Source organism: Ochlerotatus camptorhynchus, unplaced genomic scaffold (genome assembly GCF_037179485.1).
Source record: "Ochlerotatus camptorhynchus isolate MF236.1 unplaced genomic scaffold, CSIRO-AGI_Acam_v1.1 ptg000120l, whole genome shotgun sequence".
NCBI lineage: Eukaryota > Metazoa > Arthropoda > Insecta > Diptera > Culicidae > Ochlerotatus > Ochlerotatus camptorhynchus.
In genome coordinates this window covers 426,122-442,586 of record NW_027040610.1, presented here as the reverse complement: position 1 = coordinate 442,586, position 16,465 = coordinate 426,122, and the positions used below count along the sequence as shown (strand labels likewise).

Below are 16,465 nucleotides of genomic sequence, written 5' to 3'. Positions count from 1 at the left end.
AAAAGTTTCATAGTATATGCATGAAATTTTTTTTTTGAAAAAATATGAGTTTTCACCATTTTTAGGATTGTTTTTTCGTTCAATGTTTATAACTTTTGAAAACTAAAACTAATGTGTAAAAAAAATGTATACTACCTATTTCAGTAACTTTAAACTATTCCTTAGCAGTTTTCGTCGAATTTGATTTGAATATACTTATTTAAAGCATTGAAAAACAATTATGGTTTGAAAGTGTTATACTCTTATAAATAAGTACGGACGATATCACAAATGGCGCAATTATATCCCGTATGGTTAGTACGATAGCCCAAATAGGTGGTTAAGCACTTTTTATTGTTATTTTGTATGCACTGTATTTGTAAAACAACAAAACATGATTAATTAAGAAAAAAATCGTCAATACAGAAAATACAGATTTTTTAATAGAGTGGATACAGATTTTTTCTAAAACCACCTGGCAGCTCTGGCTCTACGTAAGTGCCGCAATAAGTCCGAACAGATCCAAGTGCTCGGTAAGTTCATCATCCAGTATGGCGTCTAAACCGCTAACCATCGCTACTTGGAACGCTTGCTCTGTAAGAGCAAAACAGATTGAGCTTGCCGACTTCCTCCGCAAGCATAGCATCGACGTGGTTCTTCTAACCGAGACCCACCTAAAGTCCGGTGACAGCTTCTGGTTGCCTGACCACAACATTATCCGGCTTGATCGCACCAGCTCCAGGGGGGGTGGTGTAGCGGTCATCGTCAGAAAGGGAATCAAGTTTTGCACTCTGCCCCACATCCGCACTTCTATCATCGAGGCCATTAGTGTGGAGGTGGAATCACCAACTGAAAACATCCGGTTCATCGCTGTTTACTGCCCACGCCAGTGTACCGCAAGCAACGGATTAGGAATCCAATTCAAGAAGGAGCTGACCGCCATCACCCGTACTAGCTCCCGATTCATCGTTGGGGGCGACCTGAACGCCCGCCATGAAGCTTGGAGGAACTATCAGAGGAACCGGAACGGATGTCTATTGTTCGACCACGCACAACATGGTCTGTACACTGTGCAATTTCCGGACGAACCAACTTTCATCTCTCCGGCGGGAAATCCCTCCACGCTGGACTTTTTCCTGTCAAACATCGGACTATCCAAGCCGGAGGCGCACAACGATCTCAGCTCCGACCACCAACCGGTGGTGACTGAAGTCGGTGTCAATGTGGTTCCTGCTAGAAGCTGCCTGCGTAAAGACTACCACCATGTCAACTGGGTGCAGTACGGACGAATGGTGGACAGCAACATCGATGAAAATCCACTACTCAACACCGTAGATGACATCGACCGGACGTTGGAAGGGCTCCAACAGGCCATATCCATGGCTGACGAGGCATACGTTCGACAAGTTCCTGTGAGGGGTAAGTTTGTTGCTATTGATTCCCACACCCAATTACTGATTCGGTTGAGAAATGTTCGTAGACGCCAGTTTCAGAGGACTGGAGATCTGGGCAAAAAACGTGAAATGGCCGATCTGAATAGGCAGATTGCTTCCAGAATGGACTCACTCCGAAATGAAAGTTTCGGGCGTGTTGTCCAGAATCTGGATGACCGCTCCAGACCATTCTGGAAGGTAGCCAAGGTCCTGAAAAATCATCCCAAACCCGTTCCACCTCTCAAAGTCGAAAATGATGACGATCGGCTTTTAATTACCCCACAGGTGAAAGCAAATGCGATCGGCAAGCATGTCGCTTCATCGCATTTGCTTGGCTCGACTATCCAAAGTCCGCTCGATGATCAGGTTGCGCAATGCGTTCAAAACCTAGATACCTCCCCTTGTGTCGTGCCTCCGGCGGATATGATTACAGTACAACAAATTTGCTCAGCGCTGAAATGCACCAAGAACATGAAGGCTCCCGGGTTTGACGGTATATTCAACTTGATCTTGAAGAGACTCAGCATGAAAGTGCAGTCTCTTCTAACCGCTATCTTCAACAGATGTTTGGAACTGCACTACTTTCCAAGCATCTGGAAAGTAGCAAAAATCATACCGATCCGCAAACCCGGTAAGGATCCAACATTGTCTTTAAGCTACAGACCAATCAGCCTCCATTCAGCGCTGAGCAAATTGTTCGAGAAACTCATTCTCAATCGTTTGCTCAAGTTTGTCGAGGAAAGCAACATTCTCCTTCCGGAACAGTTTGGATTCAGAAAGGGACACTCCACCAATCATCAGCTAGTACGGGTGATGAATAACATCCGAAGTAACAAAGCTGTATCCAAGTCCACAGCCATGGCCTTGTTAGACGTTGAAAAGGCGTTTGACAATGTTTGGCATGATGGTCTTGTGTACAAGCTTTGTAACTTCAACTTTCCTTTACATCTTATTAAAATCACCCGTAACTACCTCCAGCAAAGGTCGTTTAAGGTATCGTTGAATGGTTGTCTCTCAGACACGTTTTCGATCCCAGCAGGAGTCCCGCAAGGTAGTCTGCTGGGCCCCTTGCTTTACAGCATTTACACTTCCGACATTCCTCCCCTCGGTGACGGTTGCGTGTTTTTCCTGTTCGCAGATGATACCGCAATAGCCGTCAAAGGAAGGATGCCTCGCGAAATAACGAACAAACTTCAACGATGCCTTAACGTCTTTGCTGATTATGCCACCACGTGGAAAATCAAAATCAATGCCACCAAAACACAAGCGATCATGTTCCTCCATCGGCAATCGCCCAAACTGAAACCGGCTCCATCTTGTACTGTAATCATGGATGGCACAAGGGTTGAGTGGTCTACCGAAGTTACCTATCTCGGGATGTTGTTCGATGAAAAGCTCCTCTTCCGTTCGCATGTAGAGAAAACTGTAGTCAAGTGTTCTGCCTTGGTTAGGTGTCTGTATCCGCTGATTTGCCGCAGATCTCGCCTCTCAAGGGTAAACAAACTGGCCGTCTACAAACAAATCATAGCACCTGCGATCCTCTACGCAGCTCCGGTGTGGGAATCATGTGCACAGACTCACAGGAACAAAATCCAGGTCGCTCAGAATAGAGTGCTGAGGATGGTTCTTGATCGTCCTTTCGACACTAGAATAACAAATTTACATGAAGAGGCAGGCAGGCATGGAAAATCATTGGCATTCATTTTATACATTCATTTACATTCATTTGCCTCTAACTTTTTTCTTCAACAGCATTCCGCAAAGTAATGTATAGAGCTTTTGTAGGTTTTGTTATTAACTACAAGTTTTGCTCATAACTCAAATCTGTATCTCTTATGCATCACGAAATAGAGCGGGCAGAACTTGTTACTGTTTTGCAGTGAATGTAAAATACATTCACTGAAAAACAGTAGTGGCTCTGTTCGCTCTGCTTCGTCATGCATAAAAGATACGGATTTGACTTGTTGACAAAAGTTGTAGCTAATAACAAAACCTACAAAAGTTCAATACATTATTTTGTGCAATGCTGTTGAAGAAAAAAGTTAGAGGCAAATGAATGTAAATGAATGTATAAAATGAATGCCAATGATTTTCCATGCCTGGAGGCAGGCATTGCCAAAATAGATTCCAAAATAAACGAAATTAAGACTAAATTTGCACAAAAATGTAATTTATCAGAACATGCTTTGATAAGCAATTTGTGTATAGTAGGTTAGGTGTACATAGTAGTTGTAGGTTAGTTGTAGTTGTAAATAGTAGTTATAAGTAGTCTCCTTTTTCAAATTTTCAAACAAACCAATCCCACCAAGGTGGTCATTCTCTAAAACAGGCCTGATAGGACTAGGAACTGTAATTAATAATAATTGAAATTTCACAGGAACTAAAGTTGAAAAAACGCATCTGTGTCACTTGATAAGTTATACATGTAAACCACACAAATTCAAGAAATATAGATCATTTAAGTAAAAAAAGTGCTTTTGCTCATTGTCGCTTCAGACGGCGTGGCACTTGGTCCTAGCTGCAGTAAGCAGGTCTAAATCAGCGGCTTAAGGTGGATCACGACGTGACCACAATGAGGAAAAGCAATACATGTACCCCCTCCTCCCTTCATAACAATCCCTCGCCCCTCCCCTCAACAACCTCTCGCCACCCCCCCCCCCCCCCCCGCCTCAGCAACCTCTTGCCCCTCCCCCCCTCTCAACAACCTCTCGCCCCTCCCTCAACAATCGTTCACCCCCCCCCCCCCCCCCCACCCCCCACCATCAAATGTGTAAATCGTTTTGAGTCAACCATAACCGAAACATTGAAATACTTGAAAATTTTAAGATAAAGTATAATAGTCAAAAATTCATGAAAAACATCAATTTTGTGTGGTTCTACGTCATACTGCGGTCGTGTCTAGGACACAACCCTTTAATTTTTTGAAGACCTACCATATCAGATGTCTCTGTAACCGAAAGGTTTTGTGGGATGATTCTGTTCTTTGCTTGTTTTAAAGCATACAGACTTGGAAAACGATCTTTATGAATGGCGCTCACAGCATCTCGAAGCACAATGTTCTTCCGCTCTGACAGATCCAGGTCAATAAACAGAGCTAGAGCTTGAGCAGGGCTTAAGTATCTATTGGTATTTTCTGCAGGAACAGATAAATTTAATGACACGTTTGCGGCGAATACTTGTTCTTCTGGAGCGGTTTTGGAAACTAGTTCTGCAACTCGTCTTTTTTTTTGGTTGAGCTGCTTGCAAAATCTTTCTGGGGCGGACCGCGAAAATTTTCATTGGAATCATTGTCAAAATTATATCGTAAGCAGGCAATTCAATTGATGACTTCAACCAAGCATTATATTTTTTAATAAAATACTTCTTTACTCGATGACATTTAACCCACTTGGAGTTCAATTTTGAGCAATACACGACGCAAAATTTGTGCAAATTCTTCAAAACGAGCTCAGGTGTGTCATTCGATAAGCATGACGCCAAATAGCGGAAAACACATGGCGTTCTTCTGCTTTCCTTACATGTGACCCATTTTTCAAAAATCTGCTGATTTAAAAGCAATTGGCGTTGTCCTACAAAAGGTTGAAAATCTAGTAGAGTTGTGAAAAGTTGCAGCTAAATTATAGATGGTCTTGTAAGGGACATTTTTACCAACAATTCAATGAAAAGTTTGGGGTGGGACTAGATGGAACTTTTTTTGAATCGTTAATCAAAGTTTGAATAGTGTTTTTAAGAAGATCAAATCCTGCACAAGCTATTCGTTCCTGTTTATCCGAACTGAGACCAAAATTAATGCAATGGGTACTGACCTTGACTTTTATTGTCCACCTTATTGGAATTGATTTTACGCAGTAGAACACTTTTCCGAGTATATTGCAAAACAGTGAAATTTCTAGATGCTATTCGAGTTTATTTTCCTCTCTAAACACTGATAGTTCACATGGCTGTAAGACCAGTTCACGGTCCCACGTGCATGAACTAAATTCGTCCGTGCATGAATCGTAAACACAAGCGCCGTAGTCGGAGAGAGTAAAGGCCGGCGCACAATAGATACGTTTTCGGGTTTTTTGACAGATAATGCATGGGCTAACTGTCAAAAAACCCGAAAACGTATCTATCGTGCGCCGGCCTTAACCACCGCAGCTGCATCGACCAGGCGGAAGGCCGCAAAAGCAAAACGTAAGCTTCGAAGCAAACCGTAAAGTGGACCCTACACGATTGCTCTTATTGACAATATTTGTATTGTCAATACATTCTATATTGACGTCAAACATTGATATTGACAATATTTATGTATTCACACCATCAATATGATTGTCAATAATTCGCCTTAGCGTTAATATATTGATACGTGTGGGGTTCGCTTGAGTAGCGAACACAACTTGCATGCAAGACCGTTAGCATGGACACGCTTTGTACAGGCGCAATAGGCGAAAAGTAGTATCGACTAAAGATGGGCGATCCGCTCCCGAGCTGTTCTATTGACCCGATTCTCTAAAGTGAGCTGATGACTCGCGGTTCATTTTTTAGGAACCGCAGCTCATCAGCTCACTGATATCACAAGTCTAAACCATTCAATCCATCACTCATCGCGGAACTTTTCAAAAAGGACTCATTACTCAGCTTACGCATTGAACAGCGGTGACCAGGGATGGAAAATCATTTTCATTCATTTCGTGCATTCATTTACATTCATTTGCCTCTAACTTTTTTCATCAACAGAATACCGTAAAATGATGTTTGTAGCTATTGATATTAACTACAACATTTGTTAATAACTAAAATCTGAATTTTTTATGCATGACGAAATAGAGCTGGCAGAACATGTTATTGTTTTTCAGTGAATGCAATTTACATTCACTGAAAAACAATGGTGCGTTCTTATCGCTCTGAATCATCATGCACAAGAGATACAGATTTGAGTTGTTTACAAAAGATGTAGCTAATATCAAAGCCTACAAAAGCTTCAAACATTATTTTACGGAATTCTGTTGATGAAAAAAGTTAGAGGTTAATGAATGTAAATGAATGCACGAAATGAATGTAAATGATTTTCCATCCCTGGTGGTGACTGTAAACCAAGACACGTGGGTAATACAACATGTGCCTACTGATCGACAGCATCAATATCAATTTATTTATGTACCCGGCTCTTATTGCTGATGTTATACCTCCAGCATATGTGCTCTCACCTCTCTTCCCATCATTCTCTGGGGGAGCGGAAGATCCGCAAGCGAAATGCAAGTCTCCAGCTTATCAGCTCAGCTCCGGATGCGAATCATCGACTCGAATGATTCACTGGGAGCAGAGACGATGTTTTGTAAGAGACGCGCGGAGAGAATAAAAGTAAATCTGGTTGCACGGCCAACTAATTTCTTTCTCTGCAAGGTTTGGCAACCCGCAATTTTGTGTTTACTTCAAGTAACTTTTAATTTGAGCGACTGTCGTCTATTTCAGCATCCCGGTAAAATGAATACTTTTTTAACCGTATCGGTAGTATCGCTATTCAATGGAAGTATTTGAAGGCTTAATTTTGACAACTCTGAGTGAAACCAAATATACCACATTGGAGGGTATATTCTACAGAGCGTTGCACAAAATTATTCAATCTGCGATTGTAGCTTCCTATTATGTATGAGTTAAATCTCTCTTTTGAAGTCTTTAACAAATTTTACTATCTCGAAAAATTACACCGGAAACACCTTGATCTTCGTTACAGAGCCTGTGTAGATGTATTTCGTTGTGCTGGAGCAAATATTTCGTGAGAACATAACGAGTATACAGGTGGTGAATAACAATAATATGCCCTGTCCAATTTCACTTTTCATAAGCAAACTTAATTATAATCATTTAAATCTCAACAGTTAACCAGCGTCTGGCTGAAAATCTCCTTAATAAAGACAACCAACCTCAAAAATTAAATTCAACCCCAATCTCAATACTTCCCATGCTTTTCTTCGTGAAGCGCTCGTGATTATTTACATTGCTCGATTGGAACCGCGTTTGACGGTTCGGTTGGAATGTTTCGTGTCAGTCTTCGCGCGTCTCTTATTTAACATCATCTCTGACTGGGAGCTGTTTAGGATGACAACTCTCAGACTCGTCCAGCTCTCGGACCGGTCCAGCTCTTTTTTCTCTCTCGATTCTTCACGGTTCAGCTCCGGAAGCGGATCTGAGCTGATGCCGAGAATAGTGAGAGAAATTCTGCTGGAGAATTAACATCAGAAATAAAATTTGAATGTAGACTGGATTGCATAGCTTGAGAAATGGCGTAACATCGTGTGGCACGATGTCAATCATAACATCGTGTGTGACAAAGGTGCAGCTCTCTCGCATACATTTTTTGTTTTACTGCTCTGTTGTTGGTACATTTTGCGCGCATTTTGGTTTACGCGATGGTTGATCAGTTGTTGCGTTAGTAGCGTTTTCCATTGAAAAGTAAAGCCATGTTGTAAGGTACGGATTTATTGGTTTAGACTACTTTTACGATTTTATGCAGTAAGTGACGAACCAGCCACTGGCTGAAATTCACTCTAATAAAGAAAAAAAAAAGGTTTAATGCAGTTTTAAGCACAAAAACCACTAATTAATTTTCTGATTTTGAATTTGTGTCATAATTTCTATAATTTCAATGTGAGCTGAAGAGCTGATCAAAAGAATCGACTCCCTTTAGTGAGCTGGATGGGTTTTATCCACTCAGCCAGATGAGCTGTTTTGCTCACCTCTAGTATCGACCGCACAAGATACAGGAAGCCGTAAGTAGGCCGGCCAAGTTCAAAATCATGTATGCCCATGTGTAATAAAACCTAGGTTATCCAGCTCACTGAATAAATGTAGCTACGGAACTTGCCCGCCCACAGAGTTAATCGTGTTCAGTGTTAGAAAGTTTGATTGAGAGAGTCTGATGGTTATTTCACGTTTTCGTTCGGTAATGTCTATTCGTCAATTCATTGGATTGGTTGTGCGTTCGTTTTCCGGATTAGGAAAGGATTAATGGGTCAGAGGAATAGCTGCCAGTGATGATACCCCTCTGTTTGGATTGGTTTGTTGATTAGAAGTTCTATGGGCTTGGTAGTTAGATTTTGGGGTTTCAATGGTGTATGTTCGCTTCCTTTTTGAGTCGCTCGAGTAGTCTTATTCCCGATGCTGGTAACTAATTTCAGATCTGGCTCTTTTGGCCAGTATCTACACACTAATCAAGTCAGTACGGTTTTACTGAGTTTTTGAATTGCGGAACTGTTCGGTAAAAGTTTAAAAATCTGTGGAAAATTTATTAATAAGAAAATTTGTTCTGAACTTGTATATACATACTTAGTTATGTTAACCCCATTTAATGATAGAAAATAAAATTGGACAATTTCATTGATTCCTTACGGATAACGGTCATTTGAATTTTTACCGACTTTTTCAGCAATTCAAAAACCCAGTAAAAAATACTGACTCCTGTAAAAAAAATCTTAGTGTGTAGCCGGGCATCGTGAAGCACGACGGGTGGTCCTCTTCGAAGGTGGCGCATAAGCTACCCATTTGATGAAACCAACCGGGATCATGCAGAAGAACCGTAGCTGCTGCGTGGCCACTGCAACCCAAATAACCATCAATCCCATCAATGCTGAAGCGGCGTCGGTGGTGTAGCGATAAGCTCGATGGTAAGCGTGATTACTAAAAATCTCTGACACGCCTTCTTTCGGAAGAGAAGTAAAGCCGTTGGTCCCCGGTACATAAGTTGATGGATCGATATGTACGGTCCAGGTATGGGAGCTGCTTCTTTGGCGTCGGTAGCATTGGTAGCACTGAGTACGGAAAACAAGACCGACGAAAAACAAATGAAATAAAAAATTAAAAAAGGCTAATATAAAAAAAGTAAAGCCGTAAATCAGCCTTTTATTGCAAAAAGGGCCCTTATCGGGATATTAACGGACTTGTTGATTACTTATGTAGTATTCGGCCGAAGCTTCACACTCCCGAAATTTCACTCAAACACCTTGTCGGTCACTTGTTAGTTAAGAAAAGGTCGAATATTAGATAATATTTTGGTGTATAAGCTGAATAACTGGCCGAATAGCTCGATGCATCACTACTAGGATCTACAAAGATTTCGTGCAGCAAATTGTAATATTCATGTATGGAGTAGTGCAGCAAAAGAGCGATTTTAATTTCGCACACGAAATCTTTATAGTATCTGAGATTCGTGCCATCAAAAAATCGAATTGGAATGGCATAATGATCATAATAATGACCATTTGTGGATTCTATCATCTTTCCACTGTGTCCATATTTCTTGCTATGTCCATCTTTATCAACATTCCCGTAGCATTGACGTCGAAGGCAAAAGACAATTTGCAGCAGAACTGAAATTCATCCAGCGTCAATCAATTGGAAGATTGCTTTTAAAACAGGCTCAGTAGGACAGCTTTCAGGAGAAGGTTAGCCATAATTACATCCCAAAATGAATGAGAAACAGAACGATACTATTAATTTGCATGTCAAAAATTTAAAAAATTGCTCAATTTTTATCAAACTTGGGAAAACTATGTTGAACAACTTTGTCGACGATCAGAAATTGAATCGACTTCTACTAAGTAATCAAACTCTAGGCAAATTTTGAAGACGTTTGGAATAATTGTCAGTAAGTATATCGAAGCTCAAGGTTATACTGAAAAAAAAAACTACAAGGGACAGCCCTATGGGGTTGTACGCAATGGTGACGTAGGACTACGTGGTCTTATATAATAAATGGTAATGTGTATCTTTATTCAGCCAGGTATTAATCTGAACCATATTTTAATTATTTTCCTTACCTCATTTTCATATTTTCATTTTCTGTTCTATTTACTATCGTACAGATTTGTCTTGAATCTGATGATATATTGCTTGGAGCCAATGCCTTGGCCATTAAAATTTTTATTCAACAATTGCGTTCAACGTATCCACAACGTATAATGGCCGCACCAAGCAGACCGCTCGTAAGTCCACCGGAGGAAAGGCTCCTCTCAAACAGATGGAGGAGTGAAGAAGTCTCATCGCAACCGGCCAGGAACTGTCGCTCTGCGTGAGATCCGTCGTTACCAGAAATCGAACGATCTGCTGACTGCAAGTTGTCATGTTCCATATTCGGTTTTCACAATGTGTACCCCCGTTTAGAAATCACAGACGGTCGTGTCATGGATGCAACCTCTTATTCTTTTTGTCAAAATTATTTTCATAAGGCAAATCAATTGATTTCTTATCGCGAACTTTGCTAACGCTACTTTCGAACATTTAAATGTTCAATAAATCATCAAAACCTCTTTCACGTTTCGATTTGTGGCCCTGAAAAGGGCCGATTGATTGTTTGGATGGTACGAATTTACTTGGAGCTAGTGTACCTGGTGACGGCTTTGGTTCATTGAGAGACAGCGTGCTTGGCCAACTCACCCGGCAGCAGCAGACGGACAGCAGTTTGGATTTCGCGGGAGGTGATCGTCGAGCGTTTGTTGTATTGAGCCAGACGGGACGACTCAGCAGCAATACGTTCGAAGATGTCATTGACAAAGCTGTTCATGATGCTCATGGCCTTCGACGAGACTCCGGTGTCCGGGTCCTGCTTGTAGATGTAGATGGCATAGCTTTCTTTCCTGCGCTGTCTCCTCTTCTTCTTCTCTCCCTTGACGATGACTTTTTGCGCCTTTCCGGACTTCTTGGCGGCCTTTCCACTGGTTTTCGGTGCCATAATTTAGCTGTTCGCTTCGGTAGAGAATAACTGATAGTCGTTTCGACGGTGGTGTCTCGTTTTGTGCCCGTAGCATAAGAAGCGAAACTTCTCCCCTTTTCAGTATTTTGCTTCCCACTGTATGTATTGTACCCCCCTTGTATTAATAATATGCTACTCGACGCAGGTATAAGTATACCCTCGATGAGTGAAATAAACCGACCTATCTGGTCGGTCTGTGCGCCATTCACGCCAAGCGTGTCACAATTATGCCAAAGGACATTCAGCTGGCTCTTTGTATTTGTGGTGAACGCTCTTAATTTTTCCGTCGAAATCTATCTAAACCGGCCCTTTTCAGAGTCACTAAAAGATTCCACAAGAGAGTTGGGAAGGAAATTTCTGCTGCTTAAAACTGATCGCATCACAGTAAATCCTGATCTAAAAATTGCAACCAGCAAGTGCCCTAGAACCAAAAGCGATGCGATGCTATGACGATGACTTTAAGGGGCTTAGAAGCAGAAGGGTGAAAGCCAATTCGCTTTTTCGATTTCCTCTTTTGCGATGACCATAGCTTCCTATTTCGCACTATTTCTGCTATGCTCTTCTATCATCCACAACAATAAACGTATCAATGAATGTGTTTGCCGTCGAGTTATCGTTATCTGACCGTGCACTTCGTAGTTGCTCTTTCGTGAATGATCACAACTAATCCACTTGCACAGAGAACTACATAGATGGGTGCATGGAATAAGCTTTCCATCATCAACGTACAAGCACATTAATTCATTCTATATATCAATTCACAGCGCCGGCCACGTCCTCCCGGTCTTTTGGGGGAGGGAAGGATGATTAGTTCGACGTCGGGTTGTTACTAGAGACCGAGAATACCTCTACATCTCCACGGCTATCTCGGGAAGGATAGTTGTGTAAGTGAGGTAGGTTATTTTTAGATTAGGATTCACTGTGGTAAGTGACGCGATCGGTTAAACTCAGTAAGCAGAAACGGTAGCCACTGAACTACCGAACCTCGTCGTAATGCTATATCGACATGTTTCGTCTACTTACTACTCTCTGACGACTGTGCTGGGGAAGCAGCATATGCATGTACGTAATTGGTGGATTTATTAATTATTAAGACCCTTTTGGATAATGCTTGACATTTACTACTTTTTTAATAGTTTATTGTTGAACATAAACAGTCATTGATATCGATGCGTAAGCGTATCCCTGATCGATTGGTGATAAAATTATTGAAATTGGTTCTGGGGCAGCTGAGTTATTAACGTTCAAAATCTTTCATAATTTGTTACATGTTCCATTTTCAGTTTTCACAAAGTGTACCCTCATATAGAAATCAAAGACGTAGTCCTACGTCAAAAAAGATATATTATGAATGCAATAAGATTAATTTGAAAAAGTTGAAACCAAAACTTATTTTTTTGCAGCTACGCCCACTAACTTCTAAAACAAGTTTGTACAATCCTTGATAGTTTCAAACATACATAATATAATGGAATTTCGCATCATAAAAACTTTCATTGTCTTCCAACTGAACCCTTTTCATCGTTATCATCCGAGAAGAATTTGATCTATTTCTTTTAATTTTAATGTGACATGATTGGTATAAAAGTTCAGTAAAGTTATGGGCCCAAATATTGCTTGAGAGGCAATTTAAAATTTTCGTTAAACAGCGTTCAAAAAGCTTCGGGTGCTGATTAGTTAGAAACTGATTTTGAATAAACTATTTTATGTTCGTATGGGAATTATTATGGGAAAATCGTTTTTTTGTTCATTCCTTCTAGCATTTTACCATATTGCCATGAGAAAAAGTGTTATGCTAATTCTTCAAGGACAAGTTGTAGGTGATTAAATTTCCTATATATGCTAGCACATCACTAAAAATAAGTTTGCTTTTCCCAAAGTAATTCCCATACAATCTTCATATGGATCAAACTTTTCAAGATTGATCAGGATTCATAACTTGATAGACAACGTAAAAATTTTTGAAGAAATTGCAGACTTTCCATCATCCTGCGTATACCGTCAATCACACAAATTAAAAAAAAATGGTGTGGCCTTAAGCACTGCCCCCCTTATTAAACAAAGCATATATAAGGGAGGTCACTTTTCCCCCCGCTTAGATACATTTTAACGAATACGATTAATTTTACTTGTAGAACATGCCCTATTTACAGTACGAAGCTTAGTTATCATTACCCTTCCTTCTATACGGTCAATGTTGGAATGATTCATAGACACGCATACGAGCCAGAACCACGTGGAACATTAACAAAACGAATCCGAGGTTAGTACTAATAATTGCTCTTAGCTCCTCGATGTCCGGTTCACCGGTGTTAATGTAAATTGGCTACACTTTTAGCCTTCGTAGCTGTCCATAATCCGCCTTCAGATAGCAAAGAGGATTGAATATTACCGAGTGCCTGAATACACGAGAGCGGTGTTCACACTGCTCTTCAGCTTACAGAAGTCAACCGGGTGATTTTGACTAGACAGGTTGAATTATGTTCCCGGTGAATAAGGAGCATAATCCCTTCTTTATGGCTTTGCTTTTTAGAACGAACCGTTTCCAAAGCTAGAAAAGATACAACCAAAAAACTGATCACTGCACTAACGTTTATCCGGTGTTAGCTGAAGAGCAATTACAATCCAACCACCCAAGGCTTCCCATATCGCAGCGAAAACCACAACTTCCGCATCGCAAATCTCTGTTCTGTTTCACTGCCCGAGCAACCACGGCGAATCCGGTAGTGTGAGGGTGGTAGTGGTGGCTCGAAATAAGCGAAATCCAATCAAATTATACCTAATGAATTGACGACAGCGAAACATTTGTTATTGGATTAGAATCGAGAAAGAAAATTGCTTTGATTAATAGCTCGCACTGTGTGGCGTCGGCACCTATACAACAACCGGAACCGAAGCCAGACAGCCGTGGAGCGGGAGAAAAATGGAGCAATACATTTTGCAATCGTGAAGCTTTGCCACAAATTCACAAACGGCTGCCCTGCTGCCGTGCCGTGCTCTCTCACCAAACCGATTTGTTATTGTTGTGTGGTTCTGGGGCGGCTTTGTTATGGCTAGCCGGGAGCTCTTGGGTATTTGTACTGTGTGAATGTGTCTACCTTCGAGTGGCTGAGTACCATTTTATTGTGCGGAACAACCACCGAAATAAAGAGGATTTGAAAGCTGAAGCCGATTTATTTAACCTTGCTCGTTTTGCCTTTGCGCGCTCTGGTTGAAAGACAGTACTAATACCTATGATATTACATTGGGTTAAAATTCGTGCGTCAAATTTTGCTAGTCAACTTTAGTTGAGTTTCGCTGAACTTCAACTTCCATAATTTTCTTTTATTCTGGTACATTTTTGACATTATTTAAAATTTTGAAATTGATGAACACATTTAATGAACTGCAAATGGTTCAAATGTGTCTGAAACTGATTTTTAGCGATTGACATATGAGTTTCAGAAACATCCAGGAACATCCACACGTTGAAATTAATATGTATTTTTACTATAACAATCAACTCTGCATTTCTCGATGTTCTATATTTCGATATTCCTCCCTCTTCAAATGATTTGGACAGTGCCTACAGATTCTCATACATCCAGTTAACTATATATTTATCTAGAATATCTCTATTTTGATCGTTCTCCATGTCGATGGTCGTTAGCAAATATTCTGGAACAAATTACTCTCCATATGTCGATGGAAAAATCTTGTTCACCAGTCGGAGAAACAACTGAAGTAAGCGATCGAATTTTGCTTTGGATACTGGATAAACGCATACACTTTTTGAACTCGAAGTGCTTCTAGAATCGTACTACTAGACTAATAAGCTAATCGAATGTCGATCTCTAACTATCTCGATGGTCCCTTCAATATCTAGAAATGGAAAGTTTACTGTACAAGCGAATTTTAATGGAAACGCATGGTAGCTTGTAATTGTTACGATCGAGGGTACACTTTCTACCTATTTCGGATCACTATGGGAAACACGTCTTGATATTTGCAATAGTCAATACAAACTGAGCTGTCTTCCATCCAGTATATGAGTTCATATTGAGAGAGATGAGAGGTATATCAAATCACTCCTCATATCTCCCTCCTTTATTTAAATTTTAATTACTTGTACGGCATTTTAAGAATGCTTTCAATTCAATTTTTAAAGTTCAAGTCTTTAACCTTACCTCAGTTTTACTTATTAACTATGTTTTGTTTTCTTAGAGCTTTTGGTTGTACTTGAGTGACAAACGTTTTGATAAAGTTTTTTTAAAAGAATTTCCTGATCTTAATGTTGTTGAAATGTTGAAATGCACTCTAACTGATTTTTGTGTGCTATTCGAGTTTCACCGTTAATGCTCATGTAATATGTATGTAAGATTTGATAACTATTTTACAACAATTGCTTTAGAGCTCACCCATTTGCCTTGTTAGTGTAAATAACTTTTTAATTAATGTTTAATCATTTGCATTTATGTTATAAGCTTCACTGAATAGATTTTTATTTGCTCTTATATTCGAAAAAATATGCACATGAAAAAAAGAAAGTATACGTCCGTTAGGAATTATGATGTCTTCTGTAGTATGTGTGTATCGATGATGATGATGAAAAATTTTGTTCTCTTCATTGTCGTTCTGTAATTGATTGATTGATTTATCTTTATTAGCGAGGCTTTCAGCCTGGGGCTGGGTCGCCTCCACGCCGTTCTGTAATTGTGTAATAGAATCGTTTTCGATTAGTTTACTTACTTAACACCACTTTTGTGGTTTGCTCTGCCCTTTCTGCAAGCCCATTGCTAGCAGGATGATAGGACGGCGAAAGAATGTGTTCGATTTTTCGAGATTCACAAAACATTCTGAACAAGAAACTATTGCATGGAGGCCCATTGTCGCTCACTATGATCGCTGCAAATCCAAATACAGCGAAAATATGATCAAGCTCTTGTGCAGAATTCTGCATTCTTTTAGTAAATTGTTCGTACTTCGATCCATCTAGAGTAAGCATCCACTAGTATAAAAAAGTACGATGAACATCTGAAAAAAAATCTATATAAATTCTTTCACGTGGTTTGGTTTCTGCTGACCAGTTTCCATACACTCTAGGAGTTCTGTCTATTCCTAATATTTTACATTTTTGCAACGAACCTACATATTTTTCAATGTCTGTACCAGTGCTGTTAATTTTCATATCATTCGATTGAATATGAACCAATGCAACCCTTCAATCAATTCTGTGAAAACGAATTCTCAAATGCCCATCATTTGAAGAGCCCCTTTCTCATTCGAACCTCATCGTCCCTGTCAATTGAGTCACTCACTATCATTTGATATATGACAGTGGAGT

The 16,465-nt window shown here is 40.2% G+C and overlaps 1 protein-coding gene across 1 annotated transcript; it reads right to left on the bottom strand.

Moving 5' to 3' along the window:
• Positions 1-10,794: 10,794 nt before the first annotated feature.
• LOC135699851 (histone H2B-like) lies at positions 10,795-11,121 on the bottom strand. The gene has a single exon (XM_065220206.1). It carries the CDS (start codon positions 11,119-11,121, stop codon positions 10,795-10,797), a length of 327 nt encoding a protein of 108 aa, XP_065076278.1.
• Positions 11,122-16,465: the final 5,344 nt, after the last annotated feature.

What these genes read in the sequence shown, in the direction of transcription:
- LOC135699851 (XM_065220206.1), bottom strand. Translation starts at nt 11,121, where the DNA reads ATGGCACCGAAAACCAGTGGAAAGGCCGCCAAGAAGTCCGGAAAGGCG.